At 40.4% G+C, this 22,818-nt stretch overlaps 1 protein-coding gene across 3 annotated transcripts in view; it reads right to left on the bottom strand.

Annotated features, from left to right (window-relative positions):
• Nucleotides 1-22,818, bottom strand: part of TDRD3 (tudor domain containing 3) — a 208,888-nt gene that overhangs the window by 75,416 nt on the left and 110,654 nt on the right. For all 3 annotated transcript variants that reach the window (XM_067563207.1, XM_067563208.1, XM_067563209.1), the window contains 3 exons: nt 22,160-22,301; nt 2,494-2,565; nt 806-955 (listed from right to left, as the gene is read on the bottom strand). In XM_067563207.1, coding sequence (XP_067419308.1) covers nt 806-955; nt 2,494-2,565; nt 22,160-22,301 — 364 coding nt within the window. The remainder of the gene's footprint in view (nt 1-805; nt 956-2,493; nt 2,566-22,159; nt 22,302-22,818) is intronic.

Below are 22,818 nucleotides of genomic sequence, written 5' to 3'. Positions count from 1 at the left end.
TAGATAAGAAAAAAAACCAAACATTTCAGTAAACAACACTGTTAGGAAAATAATCTTTAAGATTAAGCTACTACAGAAAAATACAGTAAATTTCAGGTACCTAAATGTTTATCGTTGTCCTTTATATAGACAAAGTATTAATTTCTGCAAAACAACAGAGTAATTTACTCGTTAGAATTTCCTTTCTCCCTTATGTCCAGACAAGGCTGTAAAAGAAGTTACATAATTTTAATTTTTATGAGTTACTCTGACGCAACTCATAAAAATAAACTTAAATGGAAAAATGTAAGGGAGGATATAAAATAACCCAAGCATTAAACAGGTTAAGTTCCATAGCAATTCTATAATACCGAACACAATGAATCAAAGTTTTCTGGGAGTTGGAAACAGTGGTTGAATTTAACTACATTTATTACCTTAATGTCAGCATCAAAGTAACTCCAAAAGAGGCTGCTTAGTAAGTACGTTTTGCTTACTCAAATTGTACTGTTTGCATAAAGCAAAAGTGACTTATAAAATTCATGCATATTTTAGCAGACTTTGTTTAGATCAAAATCAGATCCACAAGAAAATATTCTATGGTGGTCTACATCATATTACCTCTTTAGAAAAGGGAGAACACAGCCCACATTTCTGAAAAGGTTCATTGCCTTAGAATGGCTTTTTATTCTTCTAAATACGTGGTGGATAAAGAAACAAAAAAACAGACACCATAATGTATCTCACATTAAAGAGATAAATACTTGAAATAACTAAAATAATGAAGTACAGTAAATAAAATACTACAACAAACGTATACTCTAACCTCCTTGCTCTTTGCTACTTCTGCAATAGCAGCTGTTCTCTGTTTTTCAAATTCATCGTTGTCTCCAACAGGTTTAGCAGCGCTCATCACTTGCAGAGTCTTTCTCCGATCAAGTTCCCTGCTGTCCACTTGCACAGAAGACACACATTTCTGTAACACAAAAGCAGTATTACAGAAATTTACTTTCTCCTGTCTGTTTTCAGTTACAGAACAAAATACTTATATTTCATTAGAGTATTAACTTTTGAAACAAAATTAATCACAAAAAATACACACTTAGGCCAACTAAACATCTCAGCTGCAAGCACATGTCTGGTCCCTGGGAGAAAGTGGCCTTCAAACTGTCACCTCTAGTTCAGGAGGAGAGAATCAAAATTTTGGCATATATTCTTACCTTCCAAGGATGGAAGATCCAGTTGCCAGGGAGATGTGGCAAGAAATATTAGAAAAAGAACTTTTCAAAAGTCCAAGTTAAAATTCTTGAACTTGGGTCAAAAGTGCTAGTCATAAATTCATTAGCTAAACACCTAAATAAAAGTGATTATCAGAGTTATTAAAGCAAATCCCACTGTCTTCAGTGGGAGTTGTGAATGCACAACGCGGCTAAAATCTCTGAAGAGCTTAACTTTGGGCACCCCCTAACTTTATATATTTTGGCTCAGATGCACACCAGCTATCTGACAGTGAAGAAGCATTTCCGATTCAAGAGGTTGCCCTGTAGGCCAAGAGCTGTATCACCTGTGTTTGCCAATCACTTAGAGTTATAGGCTCTCAGACAATTAGTGTTGATCAATTCTCTGGATAATGGCTTGATCAAGTTCAGTACCCTGGCAGGGATCAAAGAATCCACCAGTATTACCACATGATATATTGCATGAGTTACCAGGGATCTTAATAAAATAACCTGAAGTCCAAGCCTGCTCCTATAAAACATCTGGAATTCATAGGAACACAACTAGATACTGTTTATTTTACTTTTAGGGCCCAAGATTTTGTGGACTGACCAGAAATGATTAAGCAGTCAGTCAGTGACATCGCTACAGGGCAAACTGTACCTTGGACCCCTTTTAGTCCCCCCACAAATGCATCTCTTAAGTGACCGACCGGGCTTTCTGCACCTCACTCTTGGCAGAAATTCAAGGTTCAACCACTTACAGACTGGATCCTGGGCTGCAGTCCCATTGGCTCACAACTATGTAAACAACCCAAATTTGGCTCCTGTAAGAGTTTCCATTTGGGAGCCGGTGACAGCATATAATAGCAGTAACACAAGTAGAGTCTTCAAAACAAAGTATTATTTGTTCATTTCTCAAAGGTATAAAGTGTTTCTCTAAATGAGTTAATACAACAAAAGATCTAAATGTGTACCTCCTTTTAAAGGAACAATTTTGATTATGACTCTAAAGCAATGAGATATTGGAGTCAGCAATGTTCCCAATTATCTGCGGTATTAATTTACCATAGTGGTGAACATTTAGCTAACATTTTCCAAAAATGTAAAATAGTATGCTATACTGAAACATCAAAAAGTATGTACTAAAATGAATATTCCACACTTCCTATTAGTTAGGAAAATATTCACTGTATCCATTCTAACAATAAAATTTCTAGTCATCATGGTTTTACAAAATGATTTTTCTGATTACTTTTGATCTTGGTATAGACACAATAAAAAAAGACTACTATACCTGCCCAAAAGGCACAAAAGGGGGCGGTCCACCCTCTGTTCCAATGTTACTTCTATTGTGTTTTGATAAACTCTGTAAAATTAAAAAAAAACAACAGCTTTTCATTAACAAGTTGCAAATGAAAATATGGCAATGTTATGCGTCAAACATCTCAGTGTTTTGGGAAGTTAATGGAAATGGCAAGATAAAAAAATCTGATTATAATAAAAATGTTATTCCTTTTATCAAGCATTTAGCTCAAACAATGAATCTCAAACAGGATAGGCCCTTTAATATCAATATCAGTATCACTTAGGTGAAGTACGTGTTTTCAAAAGCAAGGGTCCTTCACAACATGAAAATTAGCTAGTCCTCCAGTAGTAATCTGTGCATTGTATCCTAAAACAGAGAGATGAAGCTAGAATGTGAAACGAGTGGCAGCTAATTTACCTCCTTGTTAACCCTCTGATGTAGATTTATGAAGTAATAATCATACCAGATGTGTAATTCACCACCTCCTGATCCCAAATTGAACACCAACCCACACATAATTGCAGGAGAAGGAAAGACTCTAATACAGATTGACATTAACACAGCTTCCGAGCTGTGCACGCATGACCTGACCTTCAACCTGCCATATAAAAAGTTGTCTAACTGAATAAGGAACACTTGCTGGAAATGGTATTTATATTACTGCACCAACTAGCGGTGTCAGGATGTTGAGTAACTGAAAAATTACAGTCTTGATAACTATTTTCTGTACACTAGTTATAAAAATAAATAATTAAAACTGGGCTGTTTGTAGTTTTTTAGGGTAAAGTGCAAATGTTAATGAAGGAACACGAAATGATGCAATCTGAAGTGAACAGTCTTACAACGATATCACTTTCATTAATTAAAAAAGAATTATTTAGAAAATCCAAATCACTACTATATACTTTGGTCTAACTTCAGTTGTTATTTAGTTGAATTTAGTGTGGGGTGTTATGTGGTGTTGGTGACATGTCGCATAGAGGAGGCCAGACCACATCATCTAGCATTAAAGTCTATGACTCTATGTTTCTAACACTTAAATTAAGAATTTATTAGTGTATTTGTTTAGTGCTAACCATGTGCCTGGTATTTTGTACAATGTACACAAGGGGCCTGTCTGAGCAGAGGTCATTGCAGGCTCAGGGCTTAGAAGGCTGAATACATATAAGACAGGAGGACAGATTTGAAAACGCACCAGAGGGGATGTATTTGTAGCTTTTTGATGGGTGAGTGCGTATTTAGTAAAGTATAAAACTCAGATTAATAGTAGATGATCCTATTAAACAGAATTCCATGTTATTGGATAAAATATTTGAGTACAAGTATATTTTCAATACAAATTAAAACCACAATTTGGACTTCAATGGGACTACTCCAAGTGTATATCTTAAATCTTTGCAGGATTAGGGCCAAAAAGTGTGTTTTGGATTCCAAATAAACTAGTTAAATTAATGGACCTCAACACGACAGTTGCATAATAATATTTAATTACGTTATATTGTAGAAGCACATTCAGACACCAATCAGGATCAGGGCACCTATGTGATAGGAGCATATGACAACAATCTCTTCCAAAGAACTTAACTATTTTTTTCATTACTGTTCACAAGAGTTGGATTCTTAAAACAGTTAATGGAATATTTGTTTATACTTCATGCATTGGGTCAATTTCTCCACAGACTGTGGAGTGACGCAACTGTGACACAAACTATGAGACAGTAGAATTTATTGAAACTGGTATTCAGGCATCTGTTTTATTTTACATAATTTTACATAGTAAGACATGTCGGAAAGAGTGAAAGAAAGAAATGTCCTTAATTCCGATGAAGAATTTTTGTTTTAATTATCTATTATAACACAACTACAGAATTCTCTCAGTTTTGATGTAGGATTTTAATCCATTATGAAAATACTGTACTGTGAAATTATACATTTTTTTCAGGTTTCATTCAGGGGCAAAAAAAACCTGAAAAAATATTCAGGAAATTATTCATCACGAAATACCTATGTGAGGAAATTTTGCTTATGATGCAACCAAATTATTTAGCACAAAACTATGAAAAGGCATTTCGAAAATCAACTGAAAACAAACAGCTAATCAGTGTGATAAGCTCACACCTCCCCATAACTCAAGTACAATCTGCTGATTAGTTTACAGAATGAGTCAGGAGAACACAAGAGCTATGTGTTGTACACCCAGATATGTCACTTGTCTCAAGCCGTAGCTACACTAGGAAAGCTTTATCAATATAGAAATACAGTACACTGTACCTACAAACCTCTCCTGGAGTGGACACAGCTACACACCAAAGCTTCACTTTATACCAATATACTAAAACACACTCTTAGGAGCAAAAAAAAAGAAAGTAAAAGAAGAACACCGTTGCGGGTGTAGCTGAATCTATACTAGAGACATCTCTCAGCACACCTATGTTAGTCAGAGATCACACCTCCTCACATCCCTGACCAACATAGATGTTAGAGTTGAGTGAAAAATTGTTTTTTCGGTTTGGTCAGCAAACTGAAAATGCCTTCTGAAAATATTCCATTTGGTTCCAAAAACATTCATACTTTGTCAGCAGAATAAGTGTATGCCCCCTTTGATAACCTTGAGTTCAGTGATTAGGGCACTTGCCCTGGATGTGGGAGATCCAGGTTTGAAACTCCATTGTGGAACAGGCACTTGAACTCAGATCCCCCCCTTCCAGGTATGAAATCCCAACATACATCCTATCAGCTTATTCTGGGGTGGGTTGCTCTTAACCTCTTCTACTGGAGCTGTATAAATATTTAAACATTCATCAGAGAGGGAGTTGAACTTGGTTTCCTCCTTACGAGGTGAATGCCCTAACCACCAGCCTATATGCTATTCTGTTCTCCATCTCTCCTGTTAACTCTGTTCCCCTTTGTATAAAAGTTAAAATATTCACTAGGCCAAAGACAGGGAGTGAAACAATTCTATAGCCTGATGATTAAAACACTCACTTGGGAGGAAGGAGGTGTGGGTTCAAATCCCTTCTCTGAATCAGGCAGAGAGATGACTCATTTTGGGTCAACCAAAACTGCGTTTTTCAGCTAATAAACTGAAAATAAAGTGAAAAATTTCACTTAGTTCTAATAACCATGCCAGCAGAAGTTCATTGTGTAGATAGACCTAGTCTCACCAAGTAAACTTGGAGAAGTCATACCTTCTTTGTGTTTCAGTTTGTCTATCATTAAAATGAAAACAGTATCTGCCTCATGGAGTTTTGAGAGTTAACATGTATAAAGTGCTTTGAGTTCCTTGAGCGGAAGGCATTACAGTGTGCAAAGTATTAGGGCTGGTCTACACTAAAAACTTACTTCGGCATAGCTACACCTCTCAAGGGTGTGAAAAATCCACAATTTTGAGAGAGAAAGATATGCTGACCTAACCCCTAGTGTAGACAGCACTAGGTCGCTGGAAGAATTCTTCCACTGACCTCGCTACCACCTTTCAGGAAGGTGAATTACCTACTGCGAAGGGAGAATCCCTCATTGCCACTCATCACCTAATGCAGAGTTTACTAGCATCCATATAAGCCATCTTCCATATCTAATTATTAATTAAACCAGGAACTCAAAGTTCACATGGACAGAACAGGAAGGCAGTTAGCAGTAGCTCAAAAACCAAACTCCACTGCTGAAAAAATAAAATGACTTCTCCCTCCAACACTAGAATGCTGACAGCATTCTGAATATAGCATGTGTGTAGATCTTTGGAGTATAATTATAAAGATTTCTAAAAGTACCCTTAAGATTAAATCTGACATACTTTTTTAGAACATTGTCAAGTAAAAACAGCATTTCTGGATTGCTTGAGATACCAAATAACTCAGTGTATGCAATTGCCAAATCATTGCCTTCTATAGCAGCCCCACTTGCAGTGGGAAACACAATTACTGATTATTTGATCAAAATAAATGTTGCTGGAACTCCTCGAGACTGATTCATCAAGAAGCATTTGAAAGTAGCAAAACACTCGAGACAGACAAGTAAACACTTAAGGACAGATCGCATGATACCACTGTGCAGCTCACTTTCACTCTGGGGTCTTACATTAGCTGGACTTAACCCCCAAGCACCGCCACTGAATAGTATGTATTATAGTATATAATATAAAACAAAATAACTTTTCCAAACCATTTCTAATAGTTTACCAATATCTTGGAATCTGGAAGTTTATCTTCTCTTGTCAGAGATTAGATTAAGATTTGTATCCCCCCACTAAACAGAGCATTAAACTCTAATTCACATTGCTACCAACAGAAAAAAAATGAATCACCAGAGGCTGGAAGTCAATGTACAATCCCTACAGTCCAACTATAAACAACTAGGAAAGGAAATTATTTTTTATGATAGAAGCAGGAAAGATCATTTTGATTACAAATTGACACACTTATAAACATAGTAAACCTCATAAAATCCACTCAAGTATCAATGACAGAATGAAATAGAATGCTCCTCATTGTTTATCATGTGCAATTTCATGTGCTAGGAAGAAAATATTCATTTCTTTATTTATTTGAAACTTGTGCTTCTTTATATTAGAACCTACTTCACACTTCTGACATTTGTTGCAAGTTATTTACTATATCATTGTAAAATTGCAACAATTTTCTAGACTATAATAAGAGATTTTTATAGCATGAAAAGTAAAATGTTTCCTTTATAACACTATTATATGCTATTGCATGTCTAATTATTTTTGCATTATTTGTTTTTAAAAATTAATAAATAAAGTTTAACAGAAATTAAACTTAAAGTTCACTTAACCTCAACCAAATAGAAGTTGTCAAACTTGTAGAAATCTGAAAACAAAACGCATATATATTTAAAAATATGACTGCATACTACTTCAATAATCCATGGAAAAGCTATTAAGTTAGTTTGCTAGTGACAAAGTAATTATAGTACCAAGACATCAAATTTAACCAAATCCTCTTATAAAAAATACAATATATCTTTCCCAAAATGACGAACTCATAGTTTAGAATGAATTTCCTAATAATTTAAAAGTAAATCTATTAATTAGTTTAGTAGTTAAAATTAATTTTAAAATGGGTGTTTTGTGAAACCAGGTGTCAGACGTTTCTTTTTTCCCCAATGAACTTAATTGAGTACCAAAAAACCCCTGAAACTCCTCTCATAGCTAATACTCTGTGAAATATTATGCTTAGGCTAAATTTGAAAACATTTACGAGCATTAATACTCATTTCTTCATGTTATTCTTTACAATTGAAAGCTTCTCCTTTGGTAAAAGCTGAAAAATAATGTTTTACCTCAGACAATTCCATGATGAACTGTTCTCTTTCAAAATGGCTACCATGTCCCACTGTTTTCAGTGAGACAGAACCCACAAATGTTGCCCTTGGAAAAGATGGCCACCATCTCTGTTCACCTCTTGTATGATGTCACTCAAAGAGAAGTAACACAGGTGTTTTCCCTGTGCATTTCTATAACTGAACAAGTTTGAAAAAATATCTCACCATGTGACTAATATTATGTTATGACTAAGATGATCAACAAAAAAGTTACAGTTGCAAAACAAAAAATGGATCATTCCATTCTTGAAAGTAAACCTTTATAAACGTAATGAAAATAAAACTAGGGTGTCACAGTTTGTGTGTGTACATAAATACGTATATACATACCAGGGAAAATGAGAAGTGCAGAAGGGAGGGAGAAATTGGTGTGTGCATGTGCACATATGGGGGAAAATCTCATTTCCCAAGGGAGAGAAAGTGTTTTGAAATGTCAAAACATCCATGGAATTATCACCTTCTCATACTGCAATTTTGTTTACCAAATCCATGAACTCGTTTTTCTTTCTTTCTTCCTTCCTATCCCCATCTTTCTTCCTAGTGTTTATTACATTAATTTGTTACAGTTTGTCTTTAAATTAGACTGCAATATCACCAGTTCTGGGACTGTCTCTTACTATGTGTTTGAACAACCACCATAGCTTCCTGATCCTGACAGGGTCTTTGGGCATCACTGTAAGGGAAAACAAACAATAACAACAACCCATGAAAGTATTTTGACACCTCCATTTTTAATTGCACTGATCTTTGCACTTATATAATTTATATATCAAGTAAAAAAATCACCTTAATACTGTTAAGTCTATCTCTGGAATGACTGCATTGAAATTCTATCTCCTGATACAATGATTCATCAAAATGTCTACTAAAAGAAAAATGTATCCACATTTTAACAGTGAAGGAAAAAGCCAATGGGATCGACCCAGAAAATCTTGGTTATTTGGAGCTGGTACTTCCAGAGAAGCAGGGAATCAGGAAGACTAGGAGGAAGTTCACAGAAGGAGCAATGAGGGCTGAAAGGGCAGAGCCCAGAACTGCTGAGCTGAGGGTCCCCGGACTAGAACCTGGAATAGAGGGCAGGCCCGAGTTTCCCTACTGACCACTGGGGAGGTGACATCATCAGGGCAACACAGAAGACAACTGTCTAGGACTGCTTGCATAGAAAGATTTTGAGGTTACCACAGGAGGAGGAAACACAGATGGTGACCCAGCTGCAGGTCCGAGTCATCAAGAAGATGCTGTGATTCCTGGAGTGAGGCAGGTTCTCAAGGTCAGAGGACGACAGGAGAGGCACGACCTGAAGATGGCACACCAACCAACAGAACTAATCCTACTTATTGTCCTTAATTCCACTGGCTATGTGTGTGTCTTATATTTGTATATAAGGCTTCCCTTATCCATTTTCTACAATTCCTAACTTCTGATTTATATTTATTAGTATTAACTTCCCCTTTCTTCCATTTGTTATATATTATGTTTTCATTTTCTATAGCTGCCTTTGCTTCCTCTCTAAATCAAGTTAGTTATTCAACCAGTACAGCTGCCTTCTTCAGTCATGGCTATTTGGGCACCTAATAAGGTGTTCTTAATTGATTCAAATTAGCATTCACATTTTTCTGAATAAATTCTTCCTCCCAGCTAATTTGCCTTATACTTGTTTTCAGCTTTGTGAAATTGTCCAATATTGGCCCTAATTCAGACTTTACTCTACTTGGACATTATAAATGTGATCAAATCATGATCATTTGTACCTATGATACACATAATTTTTAGTTTTGTAATCAGTGCCTCTTTATCTGTACATACAAGGCCTAATATAGAATTACATCATGTTGGCTACAACACTTTTTGAGTTATGAAATAGTCATCTATAACATTTTGAATTTCTAAGCATGTTTTAGTACTGGAAGCACGAGATCTCCAGCATATGTCACTGAAATTGAAGTCCCCCATGCTCACGCAGGTTTTTTCCTTATGGATTGTAGACAGATGCATAAGGAAACGATCACCCTGTCCCCTAGTTGATTTACTAGGTCATAGAAGAGACCACCTTGTGCCCCATCTTGTGCTTTATTGTTAGGACATTGATCTATAAGTGTTCCATAATTTTGTTCTGTGTTATCAGTGACTCAGAAATAAATAATGTCATTTTTGAGTGTCACTCTACCTCCACCTTTTGCTCACTTGATGCTTCCTAACTAAATTATAAACATTTATTTTAAAACTCCAATTTTGCAAATCGTCCCACCAGTCTCAGTAATACCAGTTAGATTGAATTTATGCTCAGAAATGAGCAATTCCAGTTCTTCTTATTTATTGCCCAGACTTCTAACATTGGTGTACAGGTAATTAAGGAATTTCTTCTTCATGTTCTTTAGTCCCTTAATTAATTTTGTTCTCAATATGTCGATGCTGTGCTGAGTGCTCATATCTTCCATCCTTTTACCCTCCCCTGTTACTATTATTTTAAACCTCTCATGACTACTCTAGCCAGTCTGCCCTCATGGAGATTGATTCCCCTTTGTACTGAAGTGGAGACCATACAAACTATACAGTCACAAAAGGTGGACCAATGGTTCCACAAAAATATAGCCCTCCAACCCTACCATCACTTACCTAGCCAATGATTGTTTTCCAAAATCTTCTGCCTTCAGTTTTCCTTTTCTCAAGGGACAGGAAGGATGTCAGAGAAGATGGCTTAGACATCACATGTCTGGGCTCCAAAAGGCATTTTCCGGTTGTCCACCCATCCCTTGCAGAACGTTTTTTCAATTTGTCTGAGTATTGAATCTCCAACAAGGCTCCCCTGTCTACCTTGTACTGTTGAACTCTTTGCAGGAAAGCTTGATTTTCTTACAGGTTGGGCTGACCTGCCATTCATATGTCCTGGACATCTCTCCATTCTCTTAGACCTGCGGGATTTTGAAAGGTATCTCCCACAGTTTCTATGCTGAGGACCTGGTATCAATTTGAAACTTTTAGCTATCTGGAATTCCTCCTTTTTCTCTTCTTTCTGGTGGCCGCAGTCTGCCTAACCTCATCTGTCTCCAACTGTGTAGAATGTAATTGTGACCTCTTGTCTCTTGTAATTACAAACTGCCAGGCCTCCTTACTGACTTCCTCTCTCATTGATTCCTTTCTGGTCAACTCCATTCTTCCTTAAACCTGGACCACATCTGTTTCCCAAACTGGTTGTCTAGGAGTCTTCGGGTTTTCTGATTCTTAGTAATGTCTCAACTGATCCTTCCAATCCAAAAAATTTTCTTCCAGCACAGCCACCAACTTGCATTTCATGCACAGGTAATTCCTTCAGTTTTCAGGCAGGAAAGAGAACATGACACAATGACCCCCTTTCTCCTGGTACTCAGGCAGAATGGAGGAGAAAGCCATCTGATTTGAATGCAGAGGGGACATAAACGGGACAAGAGTGTAGGGAAAAGAAATAGACTAGGACAACGAGTCTGGGAGACTGGGAATGGAGATGAGGAAAGAAACTGGGAGTGGCAGGGCCAGGAGCCAAGGTAGGAGGAGAAGTGGGACTGTCTCTGTAGAGAGATAGGGACAAGGACCCGTGGAAGAGGTGTAGGGAAGACAGATTGGATGAGAAGCCTGGGGAGGGAGATTAGGACTAGGACCAATGGGGGGTGGAAGAAAAGGACTGGGAGGAACTCAGCTTAAGCCAGGAGACAAAAGGGGAGAACTGGGATTGGCTGAGCGAAGAGAAAAAGACTAGGATGAGAAGCCTGAAAAGTGGGGATTGGGGCTGGGAACAGGTAGCTAGGAGTGAGGAAGAGAAAGGACAGGGATAAGTTGGAGGGAACAAGCCTAACAGGGACAAATTTGAGGAATGGGCAAAATGCAGGGACCACTAGAGAACACATCCTTCCAGAGGCTGAAATAGAAAGAACGGTTACTTACCTGTAACTGTTGTTCTTCGAGATGTGTTGCTCATGTCCATTCCCAAATTAGGTATACGTGAGCACCACATGCACCGGTGCCAGACAACTTTTTCCCCTAGTAGGACCCATGAGAGCTGATTCTAGCGCTCCCTGCAGCTACGTGCACATGCGCCTGCATATAGATGCCGTTGACTCCCCCTCCCTCTCAGTTCCTTCTTTCTGGAACTCTGACTGAGGGGGAGGAGGGTGGGTGTGGAATGGACATGAGCAGCACATCTTGAACAACAACAATTACAGGTAAGGAACTGTTCTTTCTTCTTCGAGTGCTTGCTCATGTCCATTTCCAAATTAGGTGACTCACCAGCAGTGTCTCCAGAGGCAGGCAAGAGTTCATGGACGTGACCCTGGAAGCACCACTCTACCGAAACCAGCATCGTCCCAAGCTTGCTGCGTTAAGGCATAATGGGACACTAAAATATGTACCAATGACCAGGTAGCTGCCCTGTAGATGTCCTGTATGGGGACATGAGCTTGAAAGGCCACAGATGAGGCTTGCGCTCCCATCAAGTGGGCTGTCAAAGGCCCCGGAGGCGCGGCTCTGGCCTGCTCATAACAGGCTCGGATGCAGGCCGTAATCCACTTCGAGATACGCTGAGAGAAAACCGGAAGCCCCTTCATCCAGTCCGCAACAGCCACGAAGAGTTGCATTGAGTGACAAAAAGGCTTGGGTCTGTTGATGTAAAATGCCAGGGCCCATCTCACATTGAGAAAGCGCAGGTGTCTCTCTTCACTGGAGCTGTGAGGCTTGGGACAAAAGACAGGTAGAAAGATGAAAGGCCAAAGGGGAGCACTGAAAATTGGTAATGGTGGTCTCTTACTGTAAACCGTAGGAATCTCCTGTGTCCAGGGAAGATTGCGATGTGAAAGTAAGTGTCTTTAAAATCAAGAGCAGCATACAAGTTACCCGGATCTAGAGAGGGAATGATGGTGGCTAGGGAAACCATATGAAATTTTAACTTTCTCAGGTACTTGTTGAGGCACCTTAAGTCCAGAATAGGCCTCAGTCCTCCTTTTGCCTTCGGAATCAAGAAATAATGGGAGTAAAAACCTCAACCCTGTAATTCCCGGGGAACCTCCTTCATAGCACCCAGCTGCTCGAGAAGTTGCTCGTGAAAGAGGTCCCTGAAGAGGGACAGGGAGGAAGGGTGGGAGTGAGGCAAATTCTGCTGTTGAAAGGGAGGTCCTGTATTGACTGCTGGACCTCTGACAGGAGATCCAAGGACTGCAGCCATGATGCCCATCTCATCGACACCGCCAAGGCCATTGACCTAGCTGCCAAGACCACCACATCAAAAGCCGCTTGCTACCACTTTCTCCTCTTCCATGACGGCCTCAAACTCCTGATTGGAGGAGGGAGACAAAGAGTCTACAAACTTTTCTAGCAACTGCCAGATGTTGAAATGATATCTTACCAGCAGTACCTATTGATTTTCCACTCATAGCTGTAAGCTAGCTGTGGAATAAATTTTATGACCAAACAAGTCTAGTCTTTTCGTCTCTTAATTCTTGGGGGGGTCAAGCTCACTTTCCCTTGTCTGTCCCTCTTCGTGGTGGTGGTGACCATCAGGGAATCTGGGGTAGGTGTAGAGGTATTAAAACCCCTTTGTCGGAACACAGTATTTCCTCTCTGCCCTTTTCGACGTCGGGGCAAAGAGGCCAGGGTTTGCCACAGTGCCTTGGCTAATTTAACCATCCCTTCATGGACCGGGAGGGCCACTCTACTGGAAGTCGCCGAGGCCAGTATCCCACAGAGCTCATCCACTGGCTCGTTCAACTCCTCTACTTTAAGGCCCAGATTGGAGATGACCCTTTTAAGCAGGTCCTGATGCGCTCTGAAGTTATCTAGCGGTAACGCTGATGAAAGGCCTGCGACTGCCTCTTTTGGCAACGATGATGAGGAGGTGGTAGCTGACTTGGGGGAGGGGCCTCTGCTCTGGGAGGGGTTCATTTTCCCAGGCTCAAGGTGCGTGAACCTTCACAGTTGGTCCCCATGTCCAAATGTGGTGCTGAACTTAGAGAGATGGAGGACTCGGTACCGATGTTACTCTCCCAGAACCAGACTGCGGAATCCCCGAGGGAAACTCCCACCAGTAAGGCCACGGTCCGGGCCATCGACCCTGTGGCCACACTCCCATTGGTGGAACCAGAGGGAAGCTGGGAATGGCTGCCGCAGTCTGCCTCATATGAATAACCTCCTCACTGCCCAAAGAGGAGATGTCGCTATCCTATGGCCAGGGAGCCGCCGAGTCTGAATATTTCACGGTGCCGTGCAGAGTAAGCAGCTACTCCAGCACCAGAGAGTGGTATAGAGAGCCCGAGCAATGGGCATGCCAGGACCTGCTTTTGTCCTTTCGTTTTTTTATATGGACTAGGTGAGTGAGGCCAGGGAGACGTGCCATGAATCCGGCAACCTGCGTCGTTCCGCAGTGGTGCTGCTTGAGTTGCTATGTCATCACTTTCTCAATAAATTTAGGAATGTGAGTGTTCAGAAAGCGAATAATTAGCAAGGTTATCAGCTTTCAAAAGCACTTGAGGAAGTATATTACCACCACTTGTTCAATCATAGCTGGCAAAACTCAAGGGGAAAATGCAGCACCATATTGCATATTACAGCATCTCTATAAATATTTAAAGTTGCTTAGTACACCAACATCTAACTTTAATATCAAATGTTATTCTTTGCCTTGGCTGTCCTAATTCTTTCCTGACACACTCGCACTATTCCCATGTATATTTTCTTAGCGTCACATTGCTGACTCAAGTTGAGGATGTGATCCACCACAACTCCAGATGCTTCTCAGCAGTGCTGCTGCCAGTTTTCCCATATTCTGAATTTGTACATTTGGTTTTTCTTCCCTGATGATAGCACCTTATATTTGTCTTTGATGAATTTCATTTCACTGTCTATAACCAGTTCTCCAATTTATCTTAAGTTTAGCTCTTTCCACCAACCCCCCTAGCTTTTTTGTCATCTTCAAACTTGATCAGAGTGCTCTCTATACCTACATCCAGGTCATTAATAAAGATGTTAAACAACACTGGATCCAGAACCGATCCCTGTGGAACCCCACTTGAGACCTCCCCCCCCAATCTAACATTATTCCATTAATAGTTATTCTTTGTTTGCCGTTGTTTAACCAATTATGTACCCACTTAATGGTAGTTCTCTCAACCCCACATTTCTCCAGCTTACTTATCAGAATGTCATGTGGGGCTGTGTCAAAAGCCTTGCTGAGTTCAGGTATATTATGTTCACCACATTCCCCCATCCATGAAATCAGTTGCCCTGTCAAAGAAGGAAATCAAGCTGGTTTGGCATGATTTGTTCTTGGTAAATCTATGCTGGTGTCTAGTGATTACCACTTCAGCCTCCAGGTATTGACAAACTGAATATTTTACACATTGCTCTAGCAGATTCCCAGATATTGAAATCAGGCTGACTGGTCTATAGTTCCACAGCTTCTCCTTTTTAAAGATGGGCACTACGTTAGCCCTTCTCCGGTCTTCTGGGATCTCTCCCATCATCCATGAGTTTGTAAATATTATTGCCAGTGGTGCTGAGATTTCTTCAGCTAATTTCTTCAGTAACCTTGAGTGAATAGCACCCAGACTAACTGATTTGAATTCATTAATTCATTCTTTACTTATCCAGATCTGCATCCCTTTACCTTTTATTGTCTAGGTCAGTGGTTCTCAACCAGGGGTACGTGTACCCCTGGGGGAATGCAGAGATCTTCCAGGGGCTACATCAACTCAGCTAGGTATTTGCCTAGTTTTACAACTGGTTTTACAACAAACAAATTTCGTACAGACAATGACTATTTATACTGCTTTATGTATTATACACGGAAATGTAAGTACAATATTTACATTACAATTTATTTATTTTATAATTATATGGTAAAAATGAGAAAGTAAGCAATTTTTCAGTATTAGTGCGCTGTGACACTTTTGAATTTTTATGTCTGATTTTGTAGGCAAGTCATTTTTAAGTGAGGTGAAACTTGGGGTACACATGACAAATCAGACTCCTGAAAGGGGTACAGTAGTCTGGAAAGGTTGAGAACCACTAGTCTAGGTAACTTCATTAGTCATCCAGTCACACGTTATTTTTTGTGAGAAGAATGAAGCAAAGTTGGCACTGAGCAGCTCTGCCTTCCTATCATCTTACATTACCAGCTCACCTTCTCCACTAAGCAGCAGACCCACACCATCCTTGATCTTTTTTTTTTTTTTTTGTCTGACATATTTGAAGAACTCCTTCCTGTTATCTCTAACATTTCTTGCCAGCTGTAACTCACTCTTTGCCTTGGCTTTCCTGATTCTGTCCCTACATACTCGTACATTCCCATGTATACTTTCTTAGTGTCATGCCCCCGCCCCCTCTTCCAATTCCTATATGTATCCCTTCTGGTTTTTAGATAACTAAAAAGCTCCTTCAACCAGAGTTCTGTAGCACTTTAAAGACTAACAAATTTAATTTCAGCAGGCATAAGCTTTCATGAGCTTCAGCTCACTTCCTCAGATGCAGTTGGTAGAAATGATACAGCAAACAGGTAACATATATAGTAGGCAACATTCACATATCCAAGGACATAGATAACATAGATAAAAGCCGGATACTTGAGGCTTAATGACAACCATTGAGTAGGAGATGAGAATGGGTGATCAGAGCAAATTACTTCTTGTAATGAGATAGCCATTCCAAATCCCTGTTTAAACCCAGTTTGAATGTGTCAAGTTTGCAGATAATTTCTAACTCAGCAGTTTCTCTTTCAAGTCGTTTTTTGAAGTTTTTTTGAAGAAGTACAGCAACTTTCAGGTCAGCGACAGAGTGCCCTGGGAGACTGAAGTGTTCTCCAACTGGTTTATGGATGTTGTTATTTTTTATGTCTGATTTGTGTCCATTTATCCTTTTGCGTAGTGATAGTCCAGTTTGGCCAATGTACATGGCAAAGGGGCATTGCTGGCACATGATGACATATATAACATTAGTGGATGTGCAGGTGAATGAGCCCCTTATGGTGTGATTGATGTGGTTAGGACCAGTGATGCTGTCACTAGAGTCGATGTGTGGGCAGAGCTGGCAATGGGGTTCATTGCAGGGATAGGTTCCTGGATTGGACTTTTTGTAGGGTGTATGGTTGCTGGTGAGTATTTGTTTCAGATTGGGGGGCTCTCTGTAAGCCAGGATGGGTGTGCCGCCCACTGCCTAAGCGAGACACGGATCATCTGCTAGAATAGGTTGTCGATCTTTAATGATGTGTTGGAGAGATTTTAACTGGGGACTGTAGGTGATGGCCAGTGGTGTTCTGTTGTTTTCTTTGTTGAGTCTGTCCTCTAGTAGGTGACTTCTGGGTACCTGTCTGGCTCTGTCAATTTGTTTCTTCACTTCTCCAGGTGGGTATTGTAGTTTTAAGAATGTTTCATAGAGATCCTGTAGATGTTTGTCTCTGTCTGAGGGATCAGAGCAAATCCGGTTGTATCTTAAGGCTTGGCTGTAGACAATGGATCGTGTAATGTGTCCAGGGTGAAAGCTGGAGGCATGAAGATACATATTGCGGTCAGTTGGTTTTCGGTGTAGGGTGGTATTAATGTGACCATCCTTTATTTTTATTGTAGTGTCCAGGAAGTGGATTTCTTGTGTGGACTAGTCCAGGCTGAGGTTGATAGTGGGATGAAAATAACTGAAATCCCGGTGAAATTCTTCGAGGGACTCTTTCCCATGGGTCCAGATGATGAAAATGTCATCGATGTAGTGTAGGTAAAGGAGAGGTGCTTGGGGACGAGTTTTGAGGAAGCGTTGTTCTAGGTCAGCCATAAAAATGTTGGCATACTGTGAGGCCATGCAGCTGCCCATAGCTGTGCCACTGACTTGGAGATGTAGATTGGCTCCAAATCTGAAGTAGTTGCGGGTCAGGACAAAGTCACAAAGTTCAGCTGTGAGGTGTGACATATGATCATCAGGGAAAATGTTCCTGATGGCTTGAAGTCCATCTTTGTGTGGAATGTTGGTATAGAGAGCTAGGATAGTATTTTCTGGCAGATCACCGATAGATGGTAGTTTTCTCAGGAAGTCAGTGGTATCATGAAGATAGCTAGGAGTGATGGTGGCATAGGGCATGATGAGAGAGTCCATATAGCCTGACAGTCCTGCTGTGAGAGTGCCAATGCCCCAGATGATAGGGCGTCCAGGATTCCCACGTTTGTGGACATTGGGTAGGGTCAGCCTGGTCAGGGCTCAGGGGATGTGTCTGTGTAGATTTGTTCCTGTGTTTCTTTAGGGAGTTTCTGAAGTAGATGTTTTAGTTTCTTTTGGTATTCCTCAGTGGGATCGGACAGTAGTGGCTTGTAGAATGTGGTGTTTGAGAGTTGTTTGGCAGCCTCCTGTTCGTAATCCAATCTATTCATGATGACAACAGCGCCTCCTTTGTCTGCCTCTTTGATTACAATGTCAGAATTGTTATTGAGGCTGTGGATGGCGTGGCGTTCAGCCTGGCTGAGGTTATGGGGTAAGCTCCTTGTGCAACCTGCAGTTCTCCTTATCTTTCTTCTGCATCAGAATAGCTTGATGTTGAGCCTCTATCATTACATCTTTTAATAACTACCAGCCCCCTTGGATTCCTTTTCTTCCTAATTGGTCTATCTAGGGATCTTACCTACTATTTCTTTGAGTCAGTTGAAATCCGCCTTTCTGAACTCCAGTGTCCTTGTTTTGCCATTCTCATGTCCTCCTTTCCATTATATCTTGAATTCTATCCAATTATGATCACTTCCCTCCCAAGTTCCCGACCACCTTCACATTCGCAATTAATTCATCCTTATTGGTCAAAACCAGATCCAAAACAGACAACCCCCTAGTTGTTTCCTCAACTTTCTGAATCAGAAAACTGTGCCCTACAGATGCTAAGAATTTGTAGGACATATTATGTTTTGCTGCAATAGTTTTCCAACAGATTGCAGGGAAGTTAAAATATCCCATGAATACTAGCTCATGTGTGTTAGCTAATCTTGTTACCTGCTTGTAGAATGACTCATCCACTTCCTCTTCTTGATTTGGTGGTCTAGTATATACTCCCACCATAATATCACTACTGTTCTTTTCCCTTGTTATCCTCACCCAGAGGCCCTCAGTAGGTCTGTCACTTACTTCCCCTTGGACTTCAGAGCAAGTGTATGTGTTCTTGACGTACAGTGCAACTCCTCTTTCTTTCTTCCCATACCTATCTTTTCAGAACAAGCTATATCCCTCAATGCTGGTACTCCAATTTTGGGAGCTCTCTCACCAAGTCTCTATTATGCCAATTAAGTCATATTTTTTTCATATACCATGACTTCCAGTTCATTCTGCTTGTTCCCCATCCTCCTTGAATTTGTATACAGGCATCAAAGATATTTTGCAGATGGCCCTGTTGCTCCCCCCCACCCCCGTTTAATGCAGTTGTGATTTCTAGCCCCCTTCCCGTGTCTTCATTACTTGAACCTAAATGTGCATTGACCGGATTTTTATCACCATCCCCCACAGGACCTAGTTTAAAGTTCTCCTCATCAGGTTAGCCAGACAATATCCAAAGATAGTCTTCCCTGTATTTGATAGATGGATCCCCTCCACTCTTTCCTGGACCATCAGTTCATTGTCGAAAAGGCCAAAGCCCTCTCACCAAAACCACCTGCGTTGCCACACATTTACTTCTACAATTCAAAGGTCCCTGCCCTGGCCTTTTCCTTCAACAGGGAGGATGGACGAAACCACCACTTGTGCCCCAAACTCTTCTATCCTTCTTCCCAGAGCCATATCATCTGCAGTGATCCGCTCAAGGTCATTCTTGGCAGTATCGTTGGTGCCCACATGGATAAGTAGGCAGGAGTAGTGGTCTGAAGGCTTGATGAGTCTCAGCAGATTCTCAGTCACATCCTGAATTCTAGTTCTAGGCAAGCAGTACATTTCTCAGGATTCCCAGTCCGGGCAACAGATGGATGAGACTGTCCCTCTTTGGAAGGAGACCCCGACCCCCGTCATCCTTCTCCTCCTCTTGGGAGTGGTGGTCATGGAACCCCTATCCTGAGGATTACTTTAAAACCCTGAATTGGTTGGTAACGCAGCTACAGTATCCAAGAGACCTCTTTTTAATCTATATTCTAACAAAGACAATCAAATGAGACAGAGATAGAATCATAGAGTTGGAAGGGACCTCAGGAGGTCATCTAGTCCAACCCCCTGCTCAAACCAGGACTAACCAGGACTAACCTCAGTTAAATAAGCCCAGTGAGGGTTTTGTCAAGCCGCAGCTTAAAAACCTCTAAACATGGAGATTCCACCACCTCCCTAGGTAACCCATTCCAGTGCTTCACCACTCTCCTAGTGAAAAACTTTTTCCTAATATCCAACCTGGACCTCCCCCACTGCAACTTGAGACCATTGCTCCTTGTTCTGTCATCTGCCACCACTGAGAACAGCCTAGCTCCATCCTCCCTGGAACACCCTTTCAGGTAGTTAAAGGCTGCTATCAAATCCCCCCTCATTCTTCCCTTCTGCAGACTAAACAAGCCCAGTTCCCTCAGCCTCTCCTCATAAGTCCTGTGCTCCAGCCCCCTAATCATTTTTGTTGCCTTCTGCTGGACTCTCTCTAACTTCTCCACATCCTTTTTGTAGTGGGGGACCCAAAACTGGACTCAATACTCCAAATGTGGCCTCACCAATGACAAATAGAGGGAAATAATCACTTCCCACGATCTGCTGGCAATGCTCTTACTAATGCAGCCCAATATGCTATTAGCCTTCTTGGCAACCAGGGCACAATGCTGACTCATATGCAGCTTCTTATCCACTGTTACCCCCAGGTCCTTTTCTGCAGAACTGCTGTCTAGCTCATCGGTCCCCAGTCTGTAACTGTGCATAGGATTCTTCCATCCTAGGTAGAGGACTCTACACTTGTCCTTGTTGAACCTCATCAGATTTCTTTTGGCCCAATCCTCCAGTTTGTTTAGGTCCTTCTATATACTATCCCTACCTTCCAGGGTATCTACCACTCCCCCTAGCTTAGTGTCATCTGCAAAATTGCTGAGGGTGCAATTTACCCCATCCTCTAGATCATTAATGAAGATGTTGAACAAAACCGGCCCCAGGACCGACCCCTGGGACACTCCACTTGTGACCGGCTGCCAGCTAGACATGGAGCCGTTGATCACTACTCGTTGAGCCCTATGCTCTAGCCAGTTCTCTATCCATTTTATAGTCCATTCATCCAACCCATACTTCTTTAACTTGCTGATAAGAATACTGTGAGAGACCGTATCAAAAGCTTTGCTAAAGTCAAGGTATATCACGTCCACCACTTTCCCCACATCCACAGAGCCAGTCACTTCTGGTCGGATGATTGGATGAGATTCTTTTGCTGTCAGCCCCTGGAGCTGAACTTTCCAGGATATCAGCAGAGTTCTACACCTGTGAGCCCTTACCTTTGGAAGTCTCCTCTGTGTGTGACACCAGATTTGGAGACCCACAGGGTATGAGATGGCACAATTTGATTAAGGATACCACACAATTTATAGATATTTTTTTTACAGCTATCTTTCAATTTCAGGAGCACAAAAAGGCATGTTAATGCACATTTTCTTTATTTGAGTGTTTCTATCATTCAAAATCATTCAAATCAATTATAATTCTGTTTGTCCAAAAAAGTTTTTAAAAATACTTCACATACTAAGATCAAATATAATTTCAACCATAACAAAGAATATTTTTGCCAAATTACTGCCAGTTGAAAATAATGCTCATAGATAAGATGCTCTTTGATTGGCTGACAGGTCTACTTTCTGAACCAGTAAATACTTAAGATAATTCAGTGAACAAATGTCACTCAATGGTCCCTACGCCCATCTGACAAAGTGATTAAACCTACATCAGCCATTTAGTATAACAGAAATCAATCAACAGACGAGAACACTGTCCCAAGTCCAGGGTTTCCTGCTCTGGGAATAGTCATCACTAACATCATTATATTATATTATCACTAACATTTATATAGGGAAAGGAAATAGCCATAACATTTTCTCTACTGATAAGTTTAAAACTCTGCATTACACAAAAGGAATCATTTGTTGCTCACAGGTTTCCTTGGATTTCTGCATGGTCAGCATCTGAACTGCAGCATAAAATATTACATTTAATTACAGTGATTTGACTTTACCTATAACAACAACTTGGACAGCATAATTTTAAATATTTGCATTTAAAATACTACTACTGTATAAAAGCTTCTGACTAACATTTTATTTGTCACATTTAGCTTGCAGAAGTTATATATAATTAACATCCTGTAAGACAAGCATTCATAGTGATGTTACCTCACCCTTTGTAACTCCCACTTTTCTATAAGATGCTCCACTTCACCGCCAAGAACTGCAGTGTTGCTGTCATCCAAAAGCAGGAATCCATTTTTCACTTCAACAATTCCTGACAGCTTAATTTTTGTTCCAGGTGGAGTGTTCAGGCTAAAATCAGAAACAAAAACAAAAAATCTCAAACATACATAGAGAGATTCTAGCAGATAAAACAATACAGCTCTATTTTCATTATACTTTTCACAGATTCATAGATTCCAAAGGCAGAGGGGACCATTGTGAACATCTAGTCTGACCTTCTCTAACACAGGCCATAAAATTTCCCCAAAATTATTCTTGAAGCAGATCTTTTAGAAAATATCCAATCTTGATTTAAAAATGGCCAGTGATGAAGATTCCACCATAACCCTTGGCAAATTGTTCCAAAGGTTAATTACCTTCACTGTTAAAAGTTCACACTTTGTTTCCAGTCTAAATTCGTGAAGCCTCAGCTTCCAGCCACTGAATCATGTTATACCTTTCTCCATTAGACTGAAGAGCCCATTATTAAATATTTGTTCTCCATATAGGTACTGATAGCCGGTAATCAAGCCGCCCCCCCAGCCTTCTCTTTGTTAAGTTTAAATATACTGAGCTCCTTGAGTTTGTCACTATAAGTCATGTTCTC

Source organism: Emydura macquarii, unplaced genomic scaffold (genome assembly GCF_026122565.2).
Source record: "Emydura macquarii macquarii isolate MOO-44397 ecotype Brisbane River unplaced genomic scaffold, CSIRO-AGI_Emac_v2 contig_2473, whole genome shotgun sequence".
NCBI lineage: Eukaryota > Metazoa > Chordata > Testudines > Chelidae > Emydura > Emydura macquarii.
Note: the sequence above shows the minus strand (reverse complement) of the source record. Positions and strands in the feature narration are given on the sequence as shown.